At 42.3% G+C, this 18445-nt stretch overlaps 3 protein-coding genes across 3 annotated transcripts; 1 reads left to right on the top strand and 2 right to left on the bottom strand.

Moving 5' to 3' along the window:
* Positions 1-90: 90 nt before the first annotated feature.
* mrpl38 (mitochondrial ribosomal protein L38) lies at positions 91-4666 on the bottom strand. Its single transcript, XM_032574425.1, has 9 exons — positions 4550-4666; positions 3210-3398; positions 3007-3138; positions 2717-2919; positions 2560-2632; positions 1372-1417; positions 1112-1270; positions 832-968; positions 91-756 (listed from the first exon to the last, which is right to left on the bottom strand). The coding sequence occupies exons 1-9, from the start codon at positions 4632-4634 to the stop codon at positions 620-622; spliced, it is 1161 nt and encodes a 386-aa protein (XP_032430316.1). The 5' UTR covers positions 4635-4666; the 3' UTR covers positions 91-619.
* A 557-nt stretch (positions 4667-5223) lies between these two features.
* On the top strand, positions 5224-10915 carry trim65 (tripartite motif containing 65). Its single transcript, XM_032573819.1, has 8 exons — positions 5224-5303; positions 5703-6154; positions 6251-6346; positions 7130-7360; positions 7443-7611; positions 7699-7788; positions 7872-8089; positions 9202-10915. The coding sequence occupies exons 2-8, from the start codon at positions 5726-5728 to the stop codon at positions 9508-9510; spliced, it is 1542 nt and encodes a 513-aa protein (XP_032429710.1). The 5' UTR covers positions 5224-5303; positions 5703-5725; the 3' UTR covers positions 9511-10915.
* wbp2 (WW domain binding protein 2) lies at positions 10914-17007 on the bottom strand. The gene is made up of 8 exons (XM_032573824.1): positions 16776-17007; positions 15579-15687; positions 14148-14283; positions 13976-14068; positions 13734-13880; positions 13513-13635; positions 12122-12198; positions 10914-12034 (listed from the first exon to the last, which is right to left on the bottom strand). Exons 1-8 carry the CDS (start codon positions 16832-16834, stop codon positions 11987-11989), a joined length of 792 nt encoding a protein of 263 aa, XP_032429715.1. The 5' UTR covers positions 16835-17007; the 3' UTR covers positions 10914-11986.
* Positions 17008-18445: the final 1438 nt, after the last annotated feature.

Raw genomic sequence — 18445 nt, 5'->3', positions numbered from 1 at the left:
TTTATTAGATACAGAAAAAAATTGTGAAGTGGTTTTTGTCTTTGCATCCACATAATTTACTTGTGGTCAGACTCATTTTTATTGGTCAGCTTTTTTTTTTTTTTTACCAGATTCGTTTGAATTCATTGTGTCCATTAAGCAATTAATTAAGCTGAAAATAAGGCCGAATAGAACAAGTTTGAAAAGAAAACCGGAATAAGGTGCATTTTAAACTAAGTTAAAGATAGAAACCTGAGTTACACTGACCCATCTGCAGAAAATAAGGTAAATGCAAATTTGTACAAAATTTCAATAAAACATTTATTTTTACAATAGAATTGTTTTGGATTTTTTTTCTTTTTATAAAAAGAGAGATGTAACTTTTGTGGCCCACGGCTATTTTTAACTGTACAATTGTGGTTTACCAGTCGCACTGGTGGCACTGATTCTGTTCCTATTCCTCAGTAAGAGTTAAAAATCGACACTTTTAATAAACCTTTTAAAAATATGCATCTGATTGAGGACAATGAGCTGTTGTCACAAGACTAAAGACCAGCCTCTGAAACGGTTAAGAAATGGTTTATTTAGACGATTCCACACTTTTCCAGACTGGATTTCCAGTCGGACGCGTTTCTCCTGATCAGTAAATGCCGTAGGTGTGCTCCTTCCCATCTCTGTACCTGTCCAGGTAGCGTAGCGGCTGCCTGTGTGGATACTTGACCTGTGGAGGATGGTACACTGGAGGCCTGATGAACTCGAACACCGGCTCCTTCATGTCTAGAGCGAGAAAGTGGCTTTAGTTTTTAAACAGACTTCAAAACAAACGTGGCAACATAAAGAAACTCGACTCACTGAGTGTGTTGTGGAAGGTGTTGGTAACCGATTGGTCCCACTGGCTCTGGAAGAAGGCCAGGCCTGCTGGCGTCATGTCGTCCTGGTGCTTTCTGTAGAAATCAACGGTCTTAAAGGTGCGGTCAACCAGCGAGTGGCTGAGGAGGGAAGACGGCATGGATTATTACACACACCAACACAAGGGGTAATGCTCCTCTCACATCCTGTTATGGTAAGAAAGTACGGTACATCTCGCTTCTTGATTCTCACATTCAGGTAAGATGACAGGGCCGTTACTCACCATGGCGATGGGTGGAGATCTTCCTGGAAGCTGATGGGTTTTTCCTGCTTGAAGAGGACGTAGACATAGCGGTGGAAGCCTGTTCCCCTGGCAGGGAAGGGCGGCAGGTAGTGACACAGCTCCTCTCCGGCCTGCACCGCCCCGCCTGGAATGTTCCCGCTTTCCAGGGACACAAGACATTCCACATTTTTAATATTCACATGTTTTGGAGCTAACCAGACGAAGAAATGCACACTTTGGATTGGATCTAAAGTACTTACACAAGCCAATGGAGGTACTCTGCCTCGTTATCCAGAAGGTGCTCGTCTGCAAAGAAATGAAATAAAAATAAAGGTATGTTTTCTGAATTTAAATGTGAAAACTAGGGATACAGGCCATCAGCTTGTGATCCATCCATCCATTTTCTGTTCACCCTTTGTCCCTAATGGGGTCGGGAGGGTTGCTGGTGCCTATCTCCAGCTAAGTTCCGGGCGAGAGGCGGGAGGAAGCCGGAGTACCCGGAGAGAACCCACGCATGCACTGGGAGAACATGCAAACTCCATGCAGAAAGACCCCGGGCCGGGAATCGAACCCAGGACCTTCTTGCTACAAGGCAACAGTGCTACCAACTGCGCCACTGTGCAGCCTACCATCAGCTTGTGATTAAGTGTAAATTAATGGTTAATTAGATAAAAATTAATTCCAACCGATTAACAAGGTCCACTAACACCTCCTTTTATTGTTGTAGTTTGGCCGCTATATCCAGCAGAGAGCGCCGCTGGTCATCCCCAAGCGGAGCCTAATGATACAACATGGCGGCCATACCAGAACGGGAAAGAGAAACGGTCCGAACACAGTCAGTTATGGGAGGTAAAATGCATTTTATGCGGTTCCGTTTTGAAACACAAACTCTCGACAAGTTCTTCAAGTTTCACCTCGATAGCGCCATTCAGCCGAGATGCTGCGTAACAGAGCGGCGTCAAGTTCTCCACCAAAACTAACGAAGGCGAGGACGTGATGACGCAGAAAAATTGTCACATGATGCGGGGGGGGGTTGCACTGTGCCAATACATTAGGTGTATTAAGTGAGTTAATACACTTAATGGACCGACGTTTTCAGTTTTTATTCAGCAAACCAACACGTTCCTGTTTTGCTACGCTTTATATGTAAGTTTAAGAATGTGAGAAACCCACAATTTTCTGTTTATTCAGTCGATATTTAGTACAGCTGACTTTTTTTTTTTTTTTCAAATTCAGTATATTATAAAACATTTATCCCTTTTTGTTAATAGAATGACGGTCAGCCCTCTTGAAAGAACAGAAAATGTAAGTTTTTAAGAAAATGGCCGCTTATCAATTAACCGTTAGTCGATGGATGAGATCAATCAGCCTTACATTAGCTCGATTGATAACTTGCATCCCCAGTGAAAACAGACTGATTAATCTCACAGGCTAAAGGCGACGCTGACCTGGAGAGGTAAGCAGGAGGGTCCATAGGGAACCCTCCTCTGCGTCAAAGGCGATCTGGGGGGCCGACACTGCCTAGAGAGACAAGACGGAGTCGAAGATCAGCCAAGAGAAGAAACATAACATGGAAAAATTCATCCTCTGTTATTTTAAATATACTTCTGTAGGCGTCAGCTGATTCCCATAATGCACTTGTCCATCGGTGTCCTGACTGTAGCTGATGTGGAGGGTGACCTGTGGTAGAAAATACGCCATTGGAAAGAGGTCCCTGAAGACCCCGTAGTGGTCGGCCAGCTTCTTTATGTCGAACGGTCCGCCGGTCTTCTCCCAGGTTTCCTGCACTCGGTCCAAGGGGATCTTCACTGAGGGGGTGACAATTTTTTTTAACTTCAACAGTTAAAAAAAAAAAGTCACATTTTGACAAACGTTAAGGGGGAAAAAAAGCGTACAAGTACGAAGTCGGGAGGCCCTCTCCAGCTCGACGTTCCTCTTGTTTTCACTCATTGCCTGCCTCCTCTCCTTCACCACTTTGGTTCTGCTGGGACGACAGTACGGCAGTCCGATGTCCACGCGCTCGGCACCTTGACACACAACGATACTCAGTGACGCATTTGAACCCCATCAGCAGCAGATTCCAGAGTTTGCTCCTCACCGTGCTCGGGATCTGCTTTTTCCACGTAGCTCCTGTAGGTCTTCCACCACACGGGCTTGTTCTTGGCCTCCTCGGCCTGTCGGAAGTAGCGGTTGTAGCTGCGGTAGGTCTCCAGAGACTCCAGGTTCGATGTGTCGATGTCATCATTGGGCATGGGACCCAGCGGACGCGCCCGTTTGCTGAGGACCGCTGGGTCCAATGGTTAGAAATAACATCGTCAAAATGTTATGGGTTTAAATTATTATCTTGCATAACTGCGTTTTTAAATCAAATTTGAATTAAAACTAGAGCTAAAATGTTTCAGTCAGGCATGTTCACAGACAGACCTCTTTTAGTGACAAATTATTATTATTATTTACCCTGTTATGACTATTTCTGAGACCTCTAATAGAGCTGTTAGTTTCTACTTCCTGTTGTTTTCTGCCCTCTGTTGGAGGATCTATGTATTGCAGAAGGCAAAATCTCGTTTGATAATAAAAGGCCGAATACAACTTAATTAGAAACAAAGTTAAAATGGGATAGAAAGCTCTGTTTATTTTTCATTGTTGGTTAAGACAAAAAAAAGACAGAATGTGTTTTAACACAATTATACAAAACATAACCTATCAAGCATTGTTTTACAGCAATAACGTAGTAAAAAATTATTAATTTACACACAAATTCAAAGTACATACGAGCCACTTTTTCAAGAAAATAAAAAAATAGAAAACATCCTAGGGGAGTGAATGCTCGTTGCCAAGAACATTTGTCAAATTCTAATTCTGGTCAATCACATTTAAATCAGTGACTGTTTAGGCAAACGCTTCCATTTAATTTAATTAGTTTGTGAAAATCTAGTTAATGTAAAAGAGGTCAAATTTGATTTATTTTCTAAAAAAGTGAGTATAGTTACATGCCCAAATAAGTCTAATGTAACACTTCTGATACAAAGGAAACCGGGTAATGCTTCAAATAAGTATTGGTTTTGTCAAAGTGAGCCGTAAATTTTTTGTACATTTCAATTTTAATACTTGAAATTGAACTATTGTTCTTAGTTATTTCTTGTTAGCCTGTAAAGGGTCCATTGCTTTTTGATACATGATTCAATTGTAAAAGTTAAACTTGCGTATTCTCCTTCCGTTCTTAAACTAACCCAGTCATGTTATCAATGAAATTAAGACTGTAAACAAAATGTTTGATTTTTCTGACTGCTGCTTAGTTTGTCATGTCTGACTGCAACAGTCAAGGCCAGCATGTTTGTGTTGTTTCCTTCAAACACCCTTTTACAAAGCAACACTCGAGCATTACAGTTCGGGCAATAACTACCAAATAGAAAATATCTCAGAAAAACATAACAATACCTGTTGTAGCAATAGTCCTCGCGTTACTGACCCCTAAATCTGTCCCAGTTCGCAGCGCAGCAGCACAAACTGTGCGCAGCGCCATCTTGGATAGTCTGCCCCGTAACTACGGTGGCCGTGTGGTCACCCAAATGATACAGGAGTACGATGTTGCGTTCAATGTATCAAACAACTCAGAAATCTACTTCAATCGCGTTTTCCCGTTGATAAGTAATATTCGTCAACAGGTGTTCTCGTAATATAACCCAAACAAGGATTAATACCTTAAAAAATGAAATAAAAATACAAAAAGATATTACAGGGAAAATAAAATTATGTAATAAAATGTAAAAATATTATCTTTTCTGTTTTAATGACTAGCTATTGTAGCATTCTGGGTTGTGCAATAAAACACTACGCAGCCCTCTTTCTTTTAAATAGGATAATATAAGTTTTCGAGTTCAAAATGACCAAAAGATAGTCGAATTGATTTTACACTTAAGGAATTTCTCAATCTATTGTCTTAACGGTTAAGCTTCTTACTATATGAAAGCGCATAAATGCTAGTGTTAATTTCAATAAGCGGTCTAAATATAAGTCCTAATTTAGTAAGAGGTGGGAATCTCTCAACACAGTCCGCATCACCCACCTTCATTTGTCCCGTTTAGAGTTGTGTTTATTATTTCCCAGTAGCCAGTGAAGGTGTCGTTTTGCGTGTTTGCGTCATCAGCGAAGCTTCTCCCGTACCCTGCATGAAAAAAAAGCTATTGTAGTGGTAAGACATGTCATGTTGTTGCATTTGTGTTACAACTCAGTAGTCAGAGAATGCGTGCTGTTTAATTTGGAATTAAATTGCTTATTTCTCTTAATATTTTTGACTGAGTGTTTGTCACGTAGAGTCGTGGCTAAAACAAAAGGAGCCAAACGTAATGCTAACGGGAGCTAGCGCTAGCTGTGCTCTCTACTGAGTTCAGGTCAGGCTGTTGACTCTGGGCTCCACCTGGATATAGCGTAGTATATCGCTGTGACTTTTATTTCTTTGCTGTTGCTTTGTGTCACAGTTCAATGCAGAAAATAATAAAAAAAGAATTTCATTCAGAATTAGCCGGGGTTTTTTTTAAAGTCTTGTAACACATCACCGTGACAACCTTTCTCTGTGTTTTCTTTCTTCTAGATGTTTGTTGTTTCCCTGCAAATATGGACTCTCAGAATTCATATCTCAACTGCGCCATATGCCTGGAGCGTTTCAGCTACCCCGTGACCATCCCCTGCGGCCACACCTTCTGCAAAGACTGCATCAGCACACACTGGGACACCAGCAGCAAGTCCAACAAAAGCCCCCATTGCCCCTTCTGCAATCAGGAGTTCGCGTCCAGACCGGTTCTGAAGCGAAACGTGTCGCTGTCGGTGCTGGCCGAGTCTGCCAACAGCACCGGCCCATCCTGCAGGGAGCCTCTGCTGAGGTCAGGGGATGGGGCGAGGACTTTGCTGCTCTGCGATCGCCACAAGAAGCCCCTGGTTTATTACTGCAGGCAGGACAAAATGCCCGTGTGCTGCGAATGTGGCATCACTGAATGTGCCAATCACGACAAAGTCATGCTGGAGGCAGAGAAGGAAAGTCAAGAGGTATAAAACAAGTCGGGATACGTTTGACTTTAGTCCAGACTAAACTTTTAATAGTAAGGTAAAAACCTTTTCCCCTAATTGTGTTTTTCCTTGCAGCTGTTGCTTGAAAGAAAGAGTAAGGAAGTGGAGAAACGGCTTGAGGACACACAAAAGAGTATAAATGATTTGGTGGAGAACATCAGTCATGCTAAGGTGATTCCTCAGTTTATATATATAAATATATAAACACAGGGACTAGATGGTTAAAAAGAGGAAAATGTATCTTGAAAAAGTACTCCCACTCTGTATGCTTTTCTACTTACTTTATTGGGGTTAGATAAACACAAAATATTCAAAATTCTGATGTGAATGTCACTGGTGTTACTGGTGTATTAAAAAAAACCCTATTTAAAATAAACAAACGACGCTTAGCCTGGTGATGGGGCAAATAAAGCCTGGTGGCCCGCCAGGCTTATAGTACACTGAAGGAAACCCTAAGCTAAATAGTGGGCAATGTTGAAAGAAAACCTTTCATAGTCCATGAACTGTGATAGGTTTTAACTGTGAACGACTGAAATGGAACTTCAAAATGGTTTGTTTTCTCTTCAATCTGAACGAGTTCTCGATATTTAGCAAAGAAAAACGGGTGGATACATACGCAGAGCTGATAGGTGGCAGCCACTCATTCATTCGTTGTCTTAACACTGTCTGAACACAAACGCATGACATGTTTCAGGTTTTTATTGGTGAAATAATGTTGACAACTATGTTGGTCGGTACGTCGCATAAAATCCGGTGGAGTTTGTGGTTGTAGCGCGACAAAGAAAAGAACAAAGAGGGGTATTAATACTTTTTCAAGGCACTATAGGAGATTATTCTAACCTAACCTATCAGACGTAGTTTGAAATTGGAATCCAGTCTGTTTGCTTGTGTATGGTGAAAGATTGTCCAATATTTCACCAAGCAGACCTGCAACTGAGGTTCTTCCATCAACAGGTGACTCTAGAGCAGACTTCGTCTTGGATGAGGGCCAAGTTCTCGTCTCTGATCAAGATTCTGACGGAGAAGCAGGAGGCCACAGAGCTGTTCATCGAGCAGCAGAAGCAGGAGGCCATCACGGAGGCGCAGACGCGGCTGGCCTGCCTCCAGCAGCGCTTGCAGATCCTCCAAGTGAGCCAAGCCCAAATAGCAGCTCTGCACGATCTCTCAGACGCCGACCTCATTAGGGTTTGTACCCCATATCATCAGCGGACCGCGGTGATCTCGTATTTCGTTGGATCGGGCTGGAGCAGATGTGTTTTCCTCTCAGGAGTCGACGCGGGTGGAAGTGCCACGTTTCAGCGACGTTCCCACAGAGGTGTCGCCAAGCCTTCTGGATCGGCTGAACGGCGTCACAGACGTTCTGACCCGAGTCTCCAAGCTGGTTTCTGAGGACCTGGAGAGAGCCGTGTGCACCACGGTGCTTCAGGACAACGACGGTAACCTTGATTTTAAGAGCGTCTTTCTACTGGACCGGCCAGAACTTTTATCCTAACCCGTGTTCTCATCGGCTCATGGCTCTCCAGGGTCTCCTCAGGATAAGAGGCCAGTACTTGCTGTGGTTCCCAGTCCGGCCACTCCGTGCCTCCCTGGTGGGAAGGAAGGCCTCGGTGCCTGTGAGTCCTGCTTTTTGTACACTGCATGATTGAAACCTTAGCTTGACAGATCTTAACTCTTGTCTCAATCCTTGTCTGCGTAGATCGGTGCTCTCTGACGTTTGACCCTCGAACGGCCAACGAACACCTGTCTCTGTCTCATGAGAATCGGAGGGCGGAGCACCTGACGTCTGGACCGCGCCCGGTCCCAGCTCACGAGGCTCGCTTCGACCATACCTGGCAGGTGCTCTGCTTCCAGGGCTTTAAAAAGGGACAGCACTACTGGGAGCTGGAGGTGTCCAAGCCTTGGGCCTACCTCGGGGTAAAGGCACTTCTGATTCTGTTGTCGTACATCACAGCAGTCTGTTGGTCATTAGAGATTTCATCTGTTAGAGTAGTTCCAGAATCTTTCCAAGTTCCTCTTTTACTCTCCTTTCAGCTCAACCACAGGCTTTAGGGGTTTTTTGTACACAAGGTTCAGGTCAGAAGACTCAGACAGCAATGAATGGAGGATGACTGTGTGTCACGTAAATGATTTTTGCGTTTGAGTTGGTTGCTTTATTATTTTGCCCAAAGACCCAAACATGAGTCACTTTCTGTTTACATTTTTAATGCTTTTATATCAAACATCATAACATTATTCACAAGAACACGGGTTTTTGCAACAAAGATATGTCTGTGGCATCATGGATCCAGTACCATACATACAGTGGGCATAAGGCTCTTTTCCACACATTCATCCCTGGTTGCCATGGAGACTTTGTGATCACCCCAAGATGGCTCTTTTTTTCTGCTTTTATTTTCGTTTTTCAGATTTTTGTTAACTCCTACCCACTGTGTGGTGACAAAATAAAAAACTATCTAGTGGCTTAATGGCCAGTGGCAAACAGGAAATTACCTCTGATATGCCCAGGCAAAACAGGATATCAAGGATTAGTAATTACAATTTCCTAAAAATAAAAAGTTACATTTATGTTAGAAGGACAACTGCTACTGGTCATGGTGTTAAAACAGTTATTTCTTAATGTGGGCTCTTCTGCCACTGAATTAATGTGGTCAAATTAAAGGGCGCTAGCTAAATTATTAGCATCCATGTTTGAACTGTCGTATATATATTTATGGTCACCCAAAAAAAAAAGAAAAAAGGATATGTTTCTTCACTTGTTTTATTCTAAAGATTTTTTGTTTGACATTAGTGGCATTTATTTGACAGTAATCCCACAGAAAGTAGAGCCAGGTAAAGCATGTGGCTAAGGAACTGGGGTCGGGGGTCGAACTCGGTACAGCAGCGTCGAGGCCAATCGACGTCAGTAGTCAGAGTGGTGCATCACATGGGTCTAATTACTGCGCCATGCGATGCACGGAACGCCCGTTTTTTGGGGGGTTTTTTGTTTTTAATGCATGTCCATTTTTTCTTACCTCTCCCTTTTCCAGGTAACTTATGAAACCATCCCCAGGAAGGAGAAGGGGAAGCGGTGCATGGTGGGTATGAATGAACTGTCGTGGAGCCTCCAGCTGGACGAGCACCAGCTCTGCGCCTGGCACAACGGCCGGCGGGAGACGCTGGTCGGCCCCTCCCATCACAGCCGCATCGGCATGCTGCTGGACTACGAGGCGGGGACGCTCACCTACTACGGCGACGGGCAGACGAGGCTCCACGCCTTCCACTGGGCCTTCACCCAGGAGCTGTTCCCCGCCTGCTGGATAGGGGAGGGAGTCAGCATCACTCTCTGCTCCCCGTGAGCCTCCGGCTGATTCGACACAGAGAAACTCGTTTTACCTATTTAAAAAACCTTTTCTCCCCTTGTATTACTCTCCTCTTACCACTTGGTGGCGACAAACTCTTGAGTCCTTACAGCTTTCACTCCATTTCATCTAAACGGTTTTATGTTTCAAAGAAATCAACTTCGAGGTGTCTCCAGATCAACTCATATGATGCTTTCACTGCACCCAGTTGATCCCCGTCTTCATGATGAGCTTTTAACGCAGGCAGAGAAGACTGAAGAAAATGACTCCAATGTCTCCAAACAAGGGGGTTGCCAACACTTTACACAATTCTTATTTGAACTTTCTTAAAAATATGTTTACCGAGATGAAGAGGAGCGCAGTGACAATTATCACTGTTGGTGTTTTGCATTGATGGGACAATTGTGAGGTTATTCAAGATACAGCTGTAGTGTATGTACAGAACAGACCGGCTGCCAATTTGTGTTCCAAAGAGTTTCAGTGAGTCTGTTTTGAATTAATCAGCTTGAAAGGAACACTATTATTTGCCTTTCTGCTCTGACGTTGAATACAATCATCCTGGGCACGAATGTGATGCTTACCAACCTACCTTTATCCAAACGTCTCCGTTTTCGTCTCTGGCCATAGAACGTTTGTGCAGGAGACATTTAGGTTGTCCATGTGGACAGCTGGGTTATTTATTTGTCAGAATTGTTTCAGTTGGTGCTGATGTTAGGTTTGTAGTCCAGAAGCTTCGATGTTCAGCCAAGCAGGAGGACAATGATCCTAAACATGTCAAAACTGGAGCTCTGGAGTTTGAAATACTAGAATGTTTCCCCAAAGCAGGATCCCGGTCCTAATGAAAATTTGTTGACTAGAGAAAGTCGATCCTGTGGACTTGGTTGTTTTTAAAAAATCACTGAAGTTGAATAATTCTACTGTGGAAAAAGATTGGTTAAGCCACACAACTCCATTCAGTGCCACGTTACTTGTTGAATAACTTTTTCATCTGCTGCAAATAAAATCCATTTTTGTTAACAGATTTTTTAAAAAGTACTACTGAGAAAAGAGCTCTTGGACCTTCAGCATGACAGCAGAAACTGATTCCTGCAGTGTGATGTTGGAATCTACGGCACTTTCTAGATGTTTTCAGCACGTTTATGACAACCAGCCATGTTTTGGGGTTTTTTTGTTAACTAAGCACTTTTGCTGAGCTATGCTGTCAACCTTTGGCATGTTGAGGTACTTGAGGCTCAGGATTTTTGGGGAAACTGCTGTGGATATGCACAAAACGCTCCAAAAGAGCACTTTTCCTGACGTAGAAGCATCAATCTAGAATGAGTTCGTCTCTTTTGTGTTTAAAGTAGAAATTTAAAATGTGACAACAATCCCGACTGGAAATAAAAAAAAAACACTCCCTGTTTCATGAGTTAAGAGCCATTTATTAAACTTCAATCTAATGCGCACATGCTTCTGTTGAGATCATGCCGTTTGTTTTTTTTCCCCCCATAATTGAACCATTCTACAGTAACTGTTCAATAAATTAAGTTTGAAGTACATAAAGAGCTGAACGTTATTGTACACCCAGCCATGACGAGAGCGAACCGTAGCCTGATGCATAGCATTCTAAAAGTGCAAAGAATCAGCCGCTGATGCGCCACAGATACAGGATACAGATAAAATGACCACAGAGGAAGGAAGAACCGAGGCGCTCGAGATCAGACCGAGCGAACGGAGTTGAACACAAACTGAGCCCGTCCTCCAGGCGGTCGTGTTACTATCTGGGGAAAAAGACAACTACAAAAAAAAACAGGAAGACAGAGGAGTGAAAGGTGAAACCCGGGGTAAACAGGATGTGACATCATTAGGTGACCGGTCTGCTCCCGCGTTACATTGGAGGGAGAATCCACCCCTCTGCTCTAATCCCAGATTGTTGACTCTCTATTCCGCCTGGTCCCACCAAAGCATGTCAAAACACACAAAATCTGCTCGCTTTTACAAAAAAAAAGAAAAGAAAAGGCTACTTCGTACTTCTGACGCTGAGTGTTCTCGAGAAAATACCTTCTTGAAAATCTTGGTACACACAAAAATAATAGAAAAATAAGACTGCATTCGGTTTGTCTCCGGCCGTCTTTAGCGAAGCAAATGACTTCATTGTTAGAGTTTGGTTAGATAGAAAATTCTACGTGAGCTTCACATCATTCAACATCAGATCGCAGGAGGTTAAAGGGAATGGGAGGGAGGATTAACGGGACACTTGGAAAGCAACAAACACTATACAACAGATGGCGACCATTCTGGTTGCCAGCGCTTGTTCTCTGCGACTTCCTGGGAAGTAAAGGTGCGTCTGATGAAGGGAGACAGGAAAACAACGAGGAAGAGGGTGGGGGGAAAAAAGGAATGTTAGAAAGTGACAAGGAAGACCGAGAGGAGAAAATGTCCAGTCAATGAAATGAGAGGAGACAGAGGAACGAGGGCGGGGTTCACACAGGCTCTACTGGTTCTTCTTGTCCTCTGGAGGGGAGTAAGGTGGGGGCTTGTCCTGAGAAAAATGAGAGAGAGAAAGTGTCCATGTCATATCAATTATTGATCAGAAGTCGTTTTTCGGAGCTAGGATACGGGTTCTTACCTGCGGCAGGTAAACGTGCGTAGGAGGCAGAGTGGCACAGCTGGCGCTCGCCGCCGCTTCTGCTGCCTTGGCCTCCGCTGGGAACGGTAGGCAGATAACAGGAGAGGATATTCATTATTAAATATGCCTTTGGACGTGCCGTGGTGGCGCAGGGGTTAGCGCGACCCACGTTTGGAGGCCTTGAGTCCTCGACGCGGCCGTCGCGGGTTCGATTCCCAGACCCGGCGACGTTTGCCGCATGTCTTCCCCCCCTCTCTATCCCCCTTTCCTGTTAGCCTACTATCATATAAGTAACACTAGAGCCCACAAAAGACCCACTGGAGGGGTGAAAAAAAATGCCTTTGACTATTAAAAAAAACAAAACTGGGCAAACATGAGAATTGAGTCATTTCTCATGTTTGCACCCATCATTTCAGTGATGGGAACGAAAGGAAAACGTTTGCCAAATTTTACATTAGTTAGCAGAGAGTGGTTGGAATGAAGGAATTGCATTAAAAAGGCAAAATGTCCTGACTATTGTGAAAATGTTCACATTTCTTGAAAATTTTTTTTTTTGTGTTAATGTTGCTATTGACAAATTTGAGCAGTTCCGGAAGAGTTTATGTGATAAAATAACAAATGAGTAAAAAGTTGTGACGGATATAAAATTATGGATTTTTCTTTGTAAATTCAAGATCGAAAATACTTTATTGATCCCAAAGGGCAATTAAATGTCGGTTTAACTCATATCAACTCAAATTCGTCAGAGAGTTATTGCAGATGGTGACGGACAGATTTCCTGTAGATCAAGCTTTGAATTAAATTGAATGGAAAACACAACTGTTTGTTTTCGAGGCATGTGAATTATTGTTATCGGTTGTAGAACTGGGCTTTTACTAGGCCATCCTAAGACGTGAATCTGCTCTCCTCTGCCTGGTGCTTTCTCAGTCCATCTTCTCTAACTCTGCCGAGGAAAAGCGTCACGACACAGCAGCATGGCGCTGCCACCGCCGTGCTTTACTGTGGCGATGGAGTGCGAAGGCCTTGACTTTCCTCTCAAGACATTTGTTGATTTCTCACTAGAATATAAATGCAGTTTTTTTTTTAAGTTTTTGATGTTCCTGAGACAAAAATATATATATATATCTATGTGAGAAAAACAACAGAAAATCAAAGTTTTTTTCATCTTCTGGTTGTTTTTCTTTGTCTGCTCTGAGTTTGGCTCCAGCCAAACGTTGCTGTTGGTGCGGTCATAAAAATCTAAGAAGGCCAAAAATAAATAAATAAAATAACGATTCTTTTACTCAAAACTGTCTCTGTGCCTAAAGAGTAATAAGAACCATCAGGTTTATTTGTATGCTTTTATTCTGATTTTAGCTACCACTTGGAGACTCTCCGCCTGAGAGACTCACCTGCTGCTGAGGAGGGCAGGTCTGGGTCACGTGGTGGCTGCTGACCCAGGGGGGCAGAGTAAGGAGGGGGCGGTACGTAGCTGGCAGACGCATCGAAAGCTGGAGGACTTGGGTAGAATGCCCCTGGATCACAGAAGAAGAAGAAGAAGAAGAGAGAAAAAAATGAAACTTTTTTTGAATCACACTCTTATAACACAGCTGTCGGTATGATGGTATGGTACCTGGAGGTGGGGGGTTGGGGTAGGAGTAGCCGGGTGGCGGTCCCTGAGGGTACATTCCGTTAGCGGGGGGAGGAGGGAAAGCATAGCCTCCGTTAGCCATGAAAGGGCAGCCGCCGAAGCTAGGAGTTAGTGGCTGGCCCTTAGACGCTGCAGCAACAAGAAAAAACGCAAAAAATAATTGAGTAAAAAGGTTTTTTTTAAAAAAAAAAAAACTGTTCAGACGTAGTGATTCATTTTCTGACCCTGAGCTGCAGCCTGCAGCATGAACTGGCCAAACTCTATGGCTCCGCCCGCGGCGAAGACTAGCTTGAACGTGGCGCTTCCTTCCCATCCACCTGGAAGACATCCATTTCATCCAGATTTGTAGAGAACCCGACTCAGCCGAACGACGGTTGCCAGACGCGGCGTGCTTACCTCCGGGCTCGGCGCTCACGGTGCCCTTGATGTAATTGGCGCCCAGAACCGGCTGTTTGATCTCGCAGCCCTTCATCAGGTAGTACGGCATCATGAAGGACTGCAGAGCGTCGCGTCCTTTAGCCAGGAAGATCACCTGGAAGGAGGAAGCAGCAGGTTTCGACTTTCAAGCTTTGACTTAAGTTTTGCTGTTTTTTTGGTGTACTAAATATTGTTAGAAATATGTCTGCGAAAGTCATTTGCAAAAACAGCTTCATCGTTTTTCCAATCATCCCTGCCCCTTTCTCAATTTAACAACAATTTAGCCAGTTCTTGCACTAGTTTTGTCTTGTCTTTTGCAGCATTGTGTGTTTTTATTTTTTTCACTTGTGCATAGAAAGGTTAAAAATGACCAAAATAAATAAATATGTACACGTGTCGTTTCTGGAATGTTAGAAAAAGTTAATCTTGCAGGATGTTCTGATCCTAACTCCGTTTTAAAGCAGAAGTAGGTTTTATCGGCGATAATAACCTCCATTGTCTGTCCTCATGCTTCCTGCAGAATTTAAATGTCTCCCTGTTGTTTTCTTGGATATAAAGAGCTTCTTTGTTGTGGTTTTTTTTTTTTTTGGTCACAAAGACGTTGTCCAACTCTACTATATTCCGATGCACACACTTCCACCTGCTAACCAACCTATGCACTGGCGGCAGCAAGGTTTTGAAGCACACTTCCCAGTAGGTGACCACCTCCGAGCCCGTTTCCAGTTATCCTGGAAATAATGACTGCAATCTGTTATTTAATATGAAAACTGCATATAAAGATACACCAGGCAGGTATTTGCTTGATTTCCAAGTCTAAAAAAAAATGTAGAGTTGTACAATCTGGATTGGATTGTTGTACAATACATAAAAAAAAATTGAAGGCATGGTTTTGCTGATGCCTTGGTCGGCTAAAAAAAATCCAAAAGTAGGAATTTCAATGCTTCGTTTGGTATTAAAAAACAAAATCATAAATTTGTTGGGTTTTTTTGTCGTCTTGATAAAAATCCGATTAATATATATATATATATACGTATGTATATATGTTTATATATATATATATATATCAAAACTGAGGAGTATTGTTATTGTAATTTTTTTTTCAAAGAAAGAAGCAATAACTAGTTTCATCACAAAATATCGTGATAAAAATCTAAGTTCACATTGGATTTATCCCTAATGAGGAATACTGTTTATTGCAGAAAAGGAAACTTGTTCTTCAGTAAAACAACTGCCAGTAAAAAAAAAATAAAAATAGTTAGTCTGAAGCAAAATACGCATTTTTAAAGAGCAAATATTCACTTTTGTTATTCATTTGCATTTCACTGCAATCTAAAATTTCTAATTAGAAGACAATTCTGACAGTATTTGCTTTTTGGTCGCAAGAGGCAGTGATTGCAAAAAGTCACTCACCCTGTACGGTGTCAAGTAGACGCTGCCCTTTTTGCTCTTTCTGAACGGCTCAGGCAGACGGTCCGCATCGCAGAAGACGAGCTCCACGTTATCATGGGACATCAACACGCTAGTGACGTAAACATACACGTAAACATACGTTTACAATAATAATAATAAAAAAAAACCCCACTGTACATAATGTATGTCAAAAATGTTTATGGCTCGTTTACAAGCCTCCAAATTAAAGATGGCTCAAGCTTCAGTTTGATAACCCTGCACTTGGAATTTTAAAGTTGAGACAGCTGGGTTTTTCTGTAGCTGTCCAGTTACTAAACATGGCCCTGAAATAATAGGATTAGGCCCTGATGCCATCTAGTGACAGACTGTACGGCAGTTTCTCCTGATGGGTTAATTACTACATTCCTGTATGTTCCAGAAGCTCCTATAAATAAGGCAGAAGTTATACCAACCCTGCTTTCTCTACAAATGTTACGGCAGAAATTTCGTGTTATGGCCTAACAGCACAGCAGCCAGGTCAATCTTTTTTAAAAGCACTTTTAATAATCTGCTAGTTCATGTTTTTTTTTTATTACAAATATACCAAAGACCAATTGATACGTCACGTGCTTTCTAGTCTCCGTCCATAATTCTGAAAGTCCAATACATTTCTAGCCGAGAAAACATTGACGCAATATGTGTTCATGTAGAGCCACAGTCCGCACAAGTAGCATTTAAACGCTGAGCTACACGTATCCTGAAAGCAGGCTCGCGCTCCACGCTCTTTTTTTTTTTCGTGTTCGCACGTGAAGTCTGTTTTGATTGAAGGCCATGTTTTGGTCACGAGAGCCGACCCAGAGCTGTCGAACGCGCCTCGAATTTTCCATGGCGTTGCAACAAATAGTGGCGTATTTACGTGAAACTTCGTGTTTAAATAGAACAAAACAGCTTATTGAGCATTCTAAATCCACAGGAGCTACGGTTCTGCTCAGAATTTAAGGGTAAAAATAAGTAAAATTGGGAACGTGTTCATTTTATTAATTTTTTTTAAAGGAATTAATAAGATACTGCGAATAACTACATGATGATGTTCGTTATTTACGAGGTCGACGCCGTGTTTCCACGAGTTTGCACTGTTCGCGTTGATACCGGGGTGGGGGGGAAAAAGAAGATAGACTAGGCCGAGTGTGGATAACGGTGACTAAAAGCTAACGTTACCTCTCGCTGTTGTTGATGATGACTCCACCAGACTCTGAGTGGTTCTGGTTCAAAGTCATGATGTCGACCCTCCAGCGTCTCTCACTGCGAAAACAGCTCAGCTGAAAAGGTATTCAGAGGTTTACCAAAGGAAAAAAAAGGGGGGGCCTCGGTAGCTGTCACAGTACGTTGGTAACGGTTGTTATGAGGCTGATGCTACAGCTGCACCTGCTTTTCTTCCGCTGTACGCTCAGGTGACGTCACGCACGCACGCGCAAAAAAAAAAAAAAAAAAATATGCGTACCGACAAACAACAAAAAAAATATTTTTCTTAACGTAAGTCGAAAACTGTCATTTAATAGGACGCGCGAAAAACACAATTAATAACACGTACTCATATTATATTCTTGATATTTTTGAAATTATTTCTGAAGGGTTGTGAATTGACGTATGACGTAAGCGGTGAGCTAACGTTGTCGAAGTTTCTACGGAGTTATACAACAAATGTAAAAATGTAGGTTGTCAACGACAGTCACTGATAATTTTACCAAGGACAGAGGAAAATATATTTATTTATTTAGCACTGCTGTTAAACAAGATATATTTTTGAAATACACCCTGTGGTATTAAAATGTTATCCTGGATGTATTGATCAAGCATGAGCACTGAAAGTCCAATTGTCAGACATTATACATTCTGTTGTGTATTTAAGAGCTAGTGGGCTACACTAGACTACATTACTACACTACACTACAAAATCGAACTGAATTGTCTGGAACACAACATAATTTATATATCAGTAACACTTTTCAGAATAAGTCCATGAACAGTTGATTGAGGAAGTGTGAGGGTGCCAAGATTGAGTATGAAACAGCATCTGCCAAAGACCAGCCTTAATTCACTGCTGCTGTCAATACTAAGTTGGAAAATGACAATTTGTCAAAAATAAATAAATTTAAAAAAAACCGTCACAGTGCAAAACAGCTTATTTTCAAATATCCACAGCGTATATTATTGCATAAAAGCCAGGTATTCTGGGAAACGTCTCAGTGCATCAAGGCCAAAATTGAAAACCACCGCTGAATGTTCAAGGCAAACGTTTCTCAATGCAAAATTTCAAGGAACTTTCGTCTTTCGCCACTGATTCTGCACAATATCAAGGTGGGTTCAGTGACACTCTAGCAATAAGAATAAAAAAAATAAAAAAACACTTCTGGAAAATTCCAGAAGTGTGTAATTACATTAAATGAGGAAGTGGTTTGACACACCCTCCTCACTGAGCTATAAGCTGCGTTGTATTTATTTTTATGCCTTGAACTTTGTCCGATTTGATCCGGAAACGTCAACAAATACAAGAATAGCAATAATTAAAAGAGAAGTTCAGCCTTTTTAACTCTGTTATCCCTAAATAATTTCCAACGCAACTAATTGCCTAATTGTGACATGGCTAAGTAGAAACCATCTGTGTGAAATGTAATTTCATTATGAATCCTGCTGTTCTGTGTCAGCCTGAGAGGTTTGTTAGGGAATATTGGTGAACAAACAGCATCATAAAGAACAAGGAACACGGCATATGTCAAGAAATAGAGCTATGGCAAAGTCTAAAGAAGGTGGAGGTTACAGAACATAATCCCAACCTTTAAATATCTTCTAAAGTTCATCAGAGAAGTAGCCTTTAGGTCCATGCGAAC

This window comes from Xiphophorus hellerii, chromosome 10 (assembly GCF_003331165.1).
Source record: "Xiphophorus hellerii strain 12219 chromosome 10, Xiphophorus_hellerii-4.1, whole genome shotgun sequence".
NCBI lineage: Eukaryota > Metazoa > Chordata > Actinopteri > Cyprinodontiformes > Poeciliidae > Xiphophorus > Xiphophorus hellerii.
Note: the sequence above shows the minus strand (reverse complement) of the source record. Positions and strands in the feature narration are given on the sequence as shown.

Coding starts and splice junctions, on each gene's coding strand:
- mrpl38 (XM_032574425.1), bottom strand. CDS start 4,634: ATGGCGCTGCGCACAGTTTGTGCTGCTGCGCTGCGAACTGGGACAGAT. Junction 3,399..4,549: donor GAGGACTATTGCTACAACAG/GTATTGTTATGT, acceptor CATTGGACCCAG/CGGTCCTCAGCAAACGGGCG. Junction 1,418..2,559: donor CCTCCTGCTTACCTCTCCAG/GTCAGCGTCGCC, acceptor ATTTCTTTGCAG/ACGAGCACCTTCTGGATAAC.
- trim65 (XM_032573819.1), top strand. CDS start 5,726: ATGGACTCTCAGAATTCATATCTCAACTGCGCCATATGCCTGGAGCGT. Junction 7,361..7,442: donor CAGACGCCGACCTCATTAGG/GTTTGTACCCCA, acceptor TTTTCCTCTCAG/GAGTCGACGCGGGTGGAAGT. Junction 8,090..9,201: donor AGCCTTGGGCCTACCTCGGG/GTAAAGGCACTT, acceptor TCCCTTTTCCAG/GTAACTTATGAAACCATCCC.
- wbp2 (XM_032573824.1), bottom strand. CDS start 16,834: ATGACTTTGAACCAGAACCACTCAGAGTCTGGTGGAGTCATCATCAAC. Junction 13,881..13,975: donor GCTGCAGGCTGCAGCTCAGG/GTCAGAAAATGA, acceptor TTGTTGCTGCAG/CGTCTAAGGGCCAGCCACTA. Junction 12,035..12,121: donor CGCACGTTTACCTGCCGCAG/GTAAGAACCCGT, acceptor CATTTTTCTCAG/GACAAGCCCCCACCTTACTC.